At 37.3% G+C, this 10,511-nt stretch overlaps 1 protein-coding gene and 1 pseudogene across 1 annotated transcript; both read left to right on the top strand.

The window, feature by feature from the left end:
• Nucleotides 1-315: 315 nt before the first annotated feature.
• On the top strand, nt 316-3,719 carry LOC114404749 (probable DNA-directed RNA polymerase). Its single transcript, XM_028367573.1, has one exon. The coding sequence runs from the start codon at nt 504-506 to the stop codon at nt 3,648-3,650; it is 3,147 nt and encodes a 1,048-aa protein (XP_028223374.1). The 5' UTR covers nt 316-503; the 3' UTR covers nt 3,651-3,719.
• A 142-nt stretch (nt 3,720-3,861) lies between these two features.
• On the top strand, nt 3,862-6,404 carry LOC114404750 (annotated as a pseudogene).
• The last annotated feature ends 4,107 nt before the right edge of the window (nt 6,405-10,511 follow it).

The raw sequence follows: 10,511 nt of genomic DNA, 5'->3' as shown, positions 1-10,511 counted from the left end.
ATTTTAATTTTTAATCATTGCAAATCATGTTTATTTTGCTTTTGGCCTTTATAGGGTTTTAGATAACACTTTTTCAATATCAAAAGTGTTATCTAAAGTGTTTTAAGGACTAAAAATAAAATAAACGTAATTTTCAAGAACTCAAAACAAATAATTTTCAAGTGGATGAGATCGGTCGAGTGGTCTCCGTTGGAGATGGGATTGCACGTGTTTATGGATTGAACGAGATTCAAGCTGGGGAAATGGTTGAAAAAAGACATACCAACTACCAACCTACCTTTAGGGAATAATATGTGGGACGCGACCCTACTCTAGGGATACTAGACCTTTCAGTTGGGAGTCTTTTAGCACTCAATGCTGTCTGGCTCGTACCGATGTCATGAGTGTCTTATTTATGAAAGACAGAAGTGTGACAAGAAGTGCAGTAATGGTACGGGTTACAAACAGAACAGACATGCGCCAACTGAGGGGAATAACTAGTCAAGGTGCGACACACGCCAAAGATGGCGGCAAAAGACCTGTATTATTACCCGAAACAAACAACAAACAAAACAATGTTGACGACTCGTCAATTTAAATGTATGCTGGAGAAGCATAAATTATTTTTACTTCCGGTTCGATTTCAATCTACTTCTAACTGGATTTCTCACTTTGCAAATACATTGGATATGCCGGAAAATAAAAGCGAGAATCGTGCTAAAATAGAAAGTTTCTGGGAAGGTGCTTTAAAGGATATTTACGAAGAAACACTAATGTATGATAATAATGATGTGGTCCACAGTCCGGATGAATGCGTTGATCCTGAAACACGAAAAATAAAAGTCCCTAAATCAGAGTTTGTTAAGACATATAAAAATAGCGTCTTTTCTCTTCTGGACTGTTATAGATATGAAAATAATGATGCACAAACATTAGAATCGCTTCAGAGAGAAATTGAGGATCTGACTTTGAACTTCTCTGAAGATAGTATTTATAAAACTAGTCCTAACATTATGGTAATGTTAACTAAAAACAACTTGCCAAGTGCTAAGGAATTCCTTCGTGGAAAGTATCTTATGGATAAAGAATATCCCGGCAGAATGACCATTTATGCAGAAAGTCGAAGTGGTGATAGTCTAGAAACCAGCGGCTCAGAGCTATCCGATGAGGAGAATAAAAATCTAAGATGTGTACTATCTGAAAGTGATAAGTCGTTGTTGGTAGAGTTAGGCGAGCACTCCATTGAGTGCCTACTGGTTCACACCCTAGGCCATCTGTTTAATCTGGAAAATATTGTCAGTCTTGCTAGTTTGGTTGATCGTATAGAACGCAATGTAAGGGATTATGCCTCATCGTCAACATTGTATTATAATAGTAGGGTATGTAATCTAAGTATGGATGCTGTTGATAAAGGTACTAAAGCATCTAAAACTAGAGCTTATCCCTTTGGTACAGCATTAGTTGAATTTTTAGTGAGTCGTGGTCTATTGCGCTTAGTAACATATAATGTTGATTTATTAAATTTCTCTGATGATAGTGGTCCAAAGACTGTTGTCAAAAATGTTGTCAAAAAGGGCCATAATTACTATAGGAGCTCTTTAGTATATGCCGAATGCTTGTTTAACCCCGCATTACTTCCTATAAAGTTAAACCTACCTATGGTATTTCCACCTAAAGATTGGGAGCCCCACAAACCTGAACAGAAACGTAAGTTGTTACATATATCTGATATATATGGTGGTTATTTAAGCAACCCTACGGGCCAAATCTACAGCACTCAACGGAGTATGAGTTCTCCCGATGCGAAGAATTTCTTCATCTATTTCGGTGAAAATAAGTATCAAGAAAGTCATAATAAGCAAAATAAGTTTTGTACTAGCATCAGTAGCTTACAGCGTCAATCCTTTAAAATAAATAGTAATTTCCTTAATTTTATATTAGAAAATAGGGAATTATTAGAAGAATGTGGCTACTTGATGCCCGAATTTCTTTCAAAGGTAATACTAGCCCATGCCTCCAGGAAACTTAGAAGTCATTTTGAAAAGAATAAGGATATTCAAACAATATGCAAATTTAGTGATGTGTACGCTCTATTAATAAAGAATATGCAGCGGGCACGTTATGAGTGTACGATTTTAGATCTGGCAAAGGCCTACTCTGGATATTCTTTATATTTTCCAGCATTTATTGACTTCAGAGGTCGAATCTATCGCAGCGGCATCTTTCACTTCCACGAGCGGGATTTAGCCCGAAGTCTACTATTAATAGATTGTAAAGATAATATAGAATATTCTTCCCCTGAAATTAATAATTATCTAAATATGTATCTAACCGCAACTGCATTCCTCTATCAATCATATAAATATGAGGAGGATGCTCTAAATGATATAAATAATAAATTATTACCATTACCTAATCTAGAGTGTAAAGAGAACTTTAAAACGTATTTAAAGACATTAGTGATAGAATCACGGATGGCTAAACGGCCATTCCAATATTTATCTAATATTTACCTATTATCATCATCGGATTTAATGTCTTTCGTTGATCTGTATAATTGTGTTCCTGTAACTCAGGATGCTAGCGCTAGCGCATATCAACTGATGGCTTATTTCCTCCTGGATAAGAATTTTGCGAAACTAACAAATCTTTTTGATACCGGCAGCGGTGAGATATTTGACATCTATTCTCACATGAGAATTGAATTAATTTCATTCATCAAAGACTCTCTTAGTGAGGAGAATCCTGAGCTATGCGCAATTTTGGATAGGGTCCTAACTAGGAGTATAGTTAAGCAAATATATATGCCAATTATATATGGTAAAACAGCTAATAGCACAACTAAGGATCTTATAGTGAGTCTTTGCCAAGATCTCTTGCCAAAAGAATGTACTATACTGTCGGTTCTATGCTTCAAATTTTGGCAAGAAAAATACAGTTTTATGTATTCGTTTATCCAGCTGATCAGCCTGGTAGGTCGGGTATGCTCTTACCTAGATCGACCAGTCTTGTACAGCACAGAATATTTTAGCACATCCCAGGATTATAAAAAGATGGAAAAACACTCAGTTAGAGTCTTCAACTCTTACTTGAAAAAGGCCCATAATGTCACACTCTCGTTTCCCTCAAAAGAGCGGGATAAGAGGAAAAGTGGGGTATCCACATTCGTTAACTTCATTCATCAAAAGGACGCGCAAATTGCTATGTCTATTGCCTTCTATGCGAACTCATATAATATACCTCTGTACACAGTGCACGACAACTTCATAACAAATATACATTATTGTAAATATATATCTAAAATCTATCTACATGTCATAAAGGAAATGGGGCCCCCTCTTAAAATCATTAACCGCTTTATTTATAAAAATATTATGGAGCCGGCTATAGCGAAGGGCCTCTATAATAATGTAAAAGGCTACAATTTGAAGTCTTTTGATGAAAGGATCATACCAGAGCCTATTTTAGATGAGTTCTTAAAAATTGGACTCATTTCTCCAGAAGATGTCACGAATGCAGCTGGTTTAAAAAAAATAAACAATAAGTTGAAACAAAGATATCAACTCTATTGTAATGCGGTCTGCGGATCTAATAAGAAATTTGATGATCATTTGTTTAAATGGAATAGGTTTAGAGATGCCCTGATTGGGGAAAATTGTATACATTATTAAAATGTTATTTAAAACCCATGGGGTAAGGCATAATGTTCCGTACACGACATACAGTCGTACTAGATCAACTTCAACATGTATCTTATTGAACCGGATTCAGTCCAATTCTAGTAAGACATTAATATTCCCGCACCCTAAGTTACTAATTCCGTCTTTGGAGTATAGAGAACCTGTATCGGTCCAGGATACAGCCCTCCTCAGCCATAGTGTGATGTCTCTCTTAGTAAGCTATGTTTATCCTGTCTTATTAGGGTACGCGAAAGCTAATATCATATTCTATTTTAAAAATAGAGAAGTAGGTGATATTGCTAAACCACTAAATAAACAGTCTATTCCCTTAACGTTTGATGATGGTAGTCCTATTTCTAAGTCAGAGATATATGCTAGTGTGTTTAGTAGTATATTTAAATTAATAGAGATTTATGACGGTTTTGGGGTTGTTAGAATAGCTATTCGAGCACATTTTGAAGAAAATATCCCCGGCCCTCTTCAACCTTTAAAAGAGGAGTTGCTAGAGGAGGCTCTCTCTGAATGCATTAAGCCATCTTCTGGAGAAATCGATATCAGTAATTTACCTGTTAAAAGTCTTAGTTCTACTTCTCGAAAGTACCCTAAGAATATAACCGTTCCAAGGAAATCGGGCAATATATCCCTGAGGCCGTTCTTGGTGGCCGATACTGAGACCATAATTAACAAAAATAGTCAACATGTACCCTATGCGGTCGGTGTCATGGTTGTTAATCCGGGGATTCCCGTTAGTAGGCGTGAAAGGATCGATACTTACTTCAGCGAAGATTACTCTTCAAGAATCTTCCCAACCTTTGAAGAAAGGAGCTGCCAAATGCTCAAATCATTTATCTTTAGGGTCGCGGCTATTACTCGACAAAATAGGTCTGCTAAAACAATCTACTTTCATAATTTAGGTCGATTCGATGGCATTTTTCTACTTAAGCACCTTGCATTATATCATCCTAATTACACGGTCACCCCCCTTATGAGAGACAATAGACTCTACGAGGTAGCTGTCTATTCTAAAAAAAGGCTATTATTTACGTTCCGAGACTCCTTACATCTACTCCCCGGCAAACTAGATGACCTTGCTAAGAATCTATGCCCTGAGTTGGGTTCTAAAGGATCTATTTCCTATGAGGATGTAAGACTTGAAAGTCTTAGTATTATGAAAGAGAGTTTGTTAGAGTATATGGAGCAGGATATTCTTCTGCTAGGGGGAATTATGCAGTCCTTCCAGGACATATATTATAAGGCTTACCAGGCAGACATAGTAAATAAGCTTACAATAGCCTCACTGGCTCTAAGTCTATTTCGTGAAAAATATTACGATTACAATAAGCACCGTATCCACATCCCTAATCAGAATGAGGATACATTTATTCGGCGTGGATATTACGGTGGGCATACCGACGCATACTTACCATACGGTACTAATTTATACTATTATGACGTTAACTCTCTCTATCCTTTTGTTATGAAGGAATTCTCAATGCCTGGGGGTACACCAGTCTGGCATTCTGATTTAGAATATATGACATTAGATAACATGTTTGGGTTCATTGAAGCATATGTAGAATGCCCAAAAAGTATAAATAAACCATTTCTTCCCTATGGGGATAATAAGGATGGCACTCTTATCTTTCCTACAGGCACCTTTGTTGGGGTTTACTATAGTGAGGAGCTCAAGTATGCTAGAGACATAGGCTACACTATAATACCAATTTGTGGATACCTCTTCGAGGAGATGGAAAGTCCATTCAAGGACTACATTAATTCTCTCTTTGAAAGCAGATCCAATGCTAAAAAGAAAGGAAATAACGCCCTATCTTTTGTATATAAATTACTAATGAACTCATTATATGGTAGATTTGGCATCAATCCTCAAAGCACAAAAACCGAGATGTGCAATAAATCTAAACGTGACCGTATATTTAGACGCCCTGAGTTTATAGACGATGTCTTTCTTAGAGAGGATCTATACATGGTATCTTATCTAACCAATCCGGGTAAGGGGCCTTCTTATTGGGACCCCCGAAGAACTCCGCGGTACAACTAGCCGCAGCGATCACTGCCGGCTCAAGGATCTATATGTACAAGTATATTTCAAGAGAAGACTGCTTATATACAGACACCGACTCTATTGTCCTTGGTAATCCACTTCCGGAGGAAGATGTTTCCTCTAAATGCTATAGCTATACCACAGAAGAGTCAGATGGCAATAAGAAGGTCTATAAGTACAAGGGACCGGGTAGAAATGTTATAACTCCAGAATGGTATAAAGAACAGTACGCCGACCCTTCCCAAAGTCTGATAAAGAAGGTAACTTATCAATTTCGACCCGATTGGAAAGAACTCTCGGTTAAAAAGAAAGAGAGTACAACCACTCTTAGAACTCTCAGTAACTCCAAGAGAATACCTTTCTTTAATGAAAAAGGTAAATATGTAAGTACAGATCCACTTGATATCAATGACTTGTCATCTCTAAATTACATTGGAACAAAACTATTAGAAAGTTTTAAAAGGAAAACAGCTATTTTAGAAAAAGAGAATTCGGCTCTTTCTCAGAAATTACAGAAGCTGGAACAGGAAAGAGGTATAATAGCCCAGCGGAGAGTAGAAGAAGGAAATAATACCGAAGATAATAATACATTAGAGCAAAATAATGCTAAAAGGGCTGAAGATAATATCAATGGAGATCTATTGGATCCAGATACGATGCCGCGGGATAAAAAGCCCCCCTGATAATGGTTGTGGATAAAAGATATATATACAACATTAGATAAAGGCCCAGGAGTGAGGAGGAAATAGAAAAAGGTCGCCGACTGCTACTAAGAACCTAACAGAACTTTGTTGCGTGAGTATGATGAATACCTATAGTATGATTTGTTGCTGTCACTAGACTACTCGAAAGAATTCATACCCCCAGCAATCAAACTACTGCGCGAACAAGCAACGGATTGAGCCGTTCCAATCCTCTCCCTATGGCGGGAAGTGCAGAATTCATTGATTACTGCTTTCTTTTGAATCGGAACTATTCGAACATCTCGTACTCAATCATATAACCAGACTTTTAGTAAAGTACAGAAGGAAAAAGAAGGAATTTCTGAACTTCATTAAGGTAGCTTGCTTACTTAGTGCTTGCGAAAAGGTAAAACACTTCCTGCTTCAAGGCTGGCTAATGATAATAGATAGATATCTTCTTCTAGGGGAGCTAGTCTTAGTGGCGGTGCACCCAGTGGGAGTTGCAATTCAAGTTGCAATCTCTTCTTCCTGCCAGCGAGTTAGAAGTTCTTCCCTTTGCTGGTGCTTGAGTTGGATTGGATGAGGATTGAGGATTAGCAAGGATTCTCCAGCAATTTTTAGGTTTTACCTGGCAAGTCTAACTAGATCTTTATCTCTTGCTTGCTTTCATTCTTTAGCGTTTGAATGCATCAATTCAATAAGGTCTTTTGTTAGGGAATTTCCCAACATCTTTGTGAAGGTCTCAATTGATTTTCTTGCAGTCATAAGCTTTGTAAGAGCTGGTTTATGATAATTGACTCTAGTAACTTGAAGCAGAATCTCGTTCACTCCCCCGGCTGAGTCAAATGATTTGTGACAACAGAGGGAAGAGCCTATCAATAAGGGTCGTATGCTGACTATTTTGACATACGAAATCACCAAGTACATATGTGCTTTAATACCAGATGGGGAAAGGGTCACTGATTACGACCTTACTGCTATTATTAATAAATAATATCTTTTCAATGTTACACCTACAGGTAAGGTACCCTCCCCCTCGCGAAATAGAATAGATTTCGCCTCTCAAACCTATCTTCCCCAATAAAGCATAACAACTCTTTTCAGAGAAAAAGACATCATAAATATCAGCAGTTGCTACGAAGACCTCATGGGAAAATCGTCTAAATCTTATTTCTGGAAAACATTTGACAAACTCCCGATCAAATAAGTCCATTAATACAAAGTTGAATAGCAATCTGGAAACCTCTCCAAGAGGAGGAGGAATATCATCAGACCCTACTAAAACTTTATCCCCATCCTTTGTATAGATAGGTAGCTCAAGTAAAGAACTTACTAGTCTAAATACATAATCATTATCGCCAACAAAAGGCTTAACGGCTTTTAAAACCAGTGCTTTAGTAATCACTGATGTTGATGCGGACATATCAACCTTATACATCATATCAACATTATTCATATCTTCAAGACTCTGGAGAAAAGCAGGAAATCTATCCATTAGTCGAATTCCATTTTGGGGCAAGGAACCATAAATAAGACAATGCAAGGTAGCAGACAGGCCCATTAATACTATTTGATCCATAATATTGGACGCCTTTATTATAAATATACGTTCTGGATTTCTTTTATTTACATGTATATGAATATCCGGATAATCAGGTAATATATCTTTTAAAAGCTTATTCATATCTTCATCTAAACAAGTAAAGTACTCTAGCGGGCCAACCTTGTAAGAACTGTTTTCAATTTTTTGTAGAATGATAGACAATTGGAAAGGTGTAATACTAGGTATTAGATTCTCTGCTTTAAGGTAATCATGTACATAACGTATATCCTTAGATAGCTGTAATTGTAAATTATTGTCTGTAGAATACTTTCTCCTAAATAAATAGATAAGAGGATGATAGGAAATAGGCACATTTAAAAGCATAGCATTCCTCGAGTTGTTCCGATACAAAGAATAAGAAATATATAACAATTGGTTGTTCATCATAATATTTATCTTCATACTATAACTTCTCCGCAGCATGGGTTAATCCCAAATGTAAATAAGATGGCAACTGCTAGTCCTAAGCTAACACCGATAATAATAGATTTATTAGAATCCGGTATTTCAATATCCATATCCATGAAGGGCCTATCTTGAGCAAATGCCTGTGACAGCGGTGCTGCTGGATTATTTACGCCCTCAATTAAAGTCATTTTATTAAAGCCCGGTATAACATGAGCATCAGGATTAGTAAAGATAGTATCATAATTCTCAATAGGACTAAATAGGGTATTTAATCCTTCAATTGGCATATTGATACCATCGCCAGGTACGAAGCCATACCATACAGTACAACCAATACCCATTTGGACCAGGATTAAGAATCGACCATAATACCCCTCATTAAATGTAATTACTTCAACCAAGACACGAGATGCCAGCGACTCCATACTATTAGAAACAGAGTCAGAAATACCCTTTAACTTAAGTAATGGATTGCTGTTAAGACTACCTTTTGTTAACGATAAGCCTAGGCTATCTTTTAACTTTCTCAAACCCACTAAGGTATCAGGAGCTCGGAGATCTTTTATTAAGAATTCCCCTTGTCCTGGCATAAAGCGAAAGCCAATCGACATCATATAATTGTTTGCCTTTTCGGTTAAATTAATAATAGGGTTCTTTATATCAAAAAATGGTGCTTTAGTCATTTCAATAACATTACGAGTAAACGCCGATGGATTAGTACGAATCTTAAATCTTTCTAAAAGAGATGCAGTAGGAGTCAGAGTAGAAAGAAAACTATGATTACTTGAACTAGCACTGCTATCTTTCAAAGACAGATTACGAAATTTATCAGTTATAGTAAATACATCGTAGTTCTGTTCTATTTTAGATAGAACTTCGGGAACAGCTGATAGACCAATACGCTTCATAATGTTTTGTTTGTTGTTTGTTTCGGGTAATAATACAGGTCTTTTGCCGCCATCTTTGGCGTGTGTCGCACCTTGACTAGTTATTCCCCTCAGTTGGCGCATGTCTGTTCTGTTTGTAACCCGTACCATTACAGCACTTCTTGTCACACTTCTGTCTTTCATAAATAAGACACTCATGACATCGGTACGAGCCAGACAGCATTGAGTGCTAAAAGACTCCCAACTGAAAGGTCTAGTATCCCTGGAGTAGGGTCGCGTCCCACATATTATTCCCTAAAGGTAGGTTGGTAGTTGGTATGTCTTTTTACCCGTCTGGAAGGAATCAAAGACTTATTTATGGATGAGGTCTTCGGGAGTTTAGTTCCTGGGATGACCCATAGCTCTTAGTCCCTTGTTTCGGTGGTTGGTCTCTACCCTTTTCTGTCTCTTGGCGTCTTCCTCTTCTTTATATTCTAAGTGGGCCAATCCGTCCAGTACCTATGTCCATGAGAAACCAGAAATGTAAGTACTCTAAAAACTTGTTCAATTAGCTTGGCTAATTGCTTTCCTTTAGCCTGAAGGGTATTAGATCGAGCTTTTTTACGGGTCTAGCCTAGCACCATAGCCCTTCTCTTGCTGCTTGGCCCGCCTTGAATCATTCCCCTATCATTTGAAATGGTATATGTTGGAGAAGGTAAGGTGAAATCTCCTATGCCTATGATATTACATCTGTTAGTCCACATTTCTTTATGAGGGAAACTGGCCCATAGCCCTCTCGTACAAGGCCTAAAACGGATGAATCAAAGCCTATCATCTCAGCCTTTCCAGCTGCCTAATCCGATAAGCCTGAACATGGTCCAAGGAGTTCTAACAATCGGGGGCCCTTGCTTTAGTGAGTTTCCCTCAAGGTATTTTTTAACTAGTCCATGCCATAGAATTTAGTTCTAAGGCTTTCTCCAGCCAGTACTTTTCCTCTCATTGAAGGTTTTTCATCTATTCCTTTCCTTCTCCTTTATAGTCTATACCAGCGATACTTATTTTAATTTTTAATCATTGCAAATCATGTTTATTTTGCTTTTGGCCTTTATAGGGTTTTAGATACCACTTTTTCAATATCAAAAGTGTTATCTAAAGTGTTTTAAGGACTAAAAATAAAATAAACGTAATTTTCAAGAACTCAAAACAAATAAGCAATTTTGCAAGGACAAA

This window comes from Glycine soja, unplaced genomic scaffold (genome assembly GCF_004193775.1).
Source record: "Glycine soja cultivar W05 unplaced genomic scaffold, ASM419377v2 tig00106191_1_pilon, whole genome shotgun sequence".
NCBI classification, from domain to species: Eukaryota; Viridiplantae; Streptophyta; class Magnoliopsida; order Fabales; family Fabaceae; genus Glycine; species Glycine soja.
Note: the sequence above shows the minus strand (reverse complement) of the source record. Positions and strands in the feature narration are given on the sequence as shown.

What these genes read in the sequence shown, in the direction of transcription:
- LOC114404749 (XM_028367573.1), top strand. Translation starts at nt 504, where the DNA reads ATGGCGGCAAAAGACCTGTATTATTACCCGAAACAAACAACAAACAAA.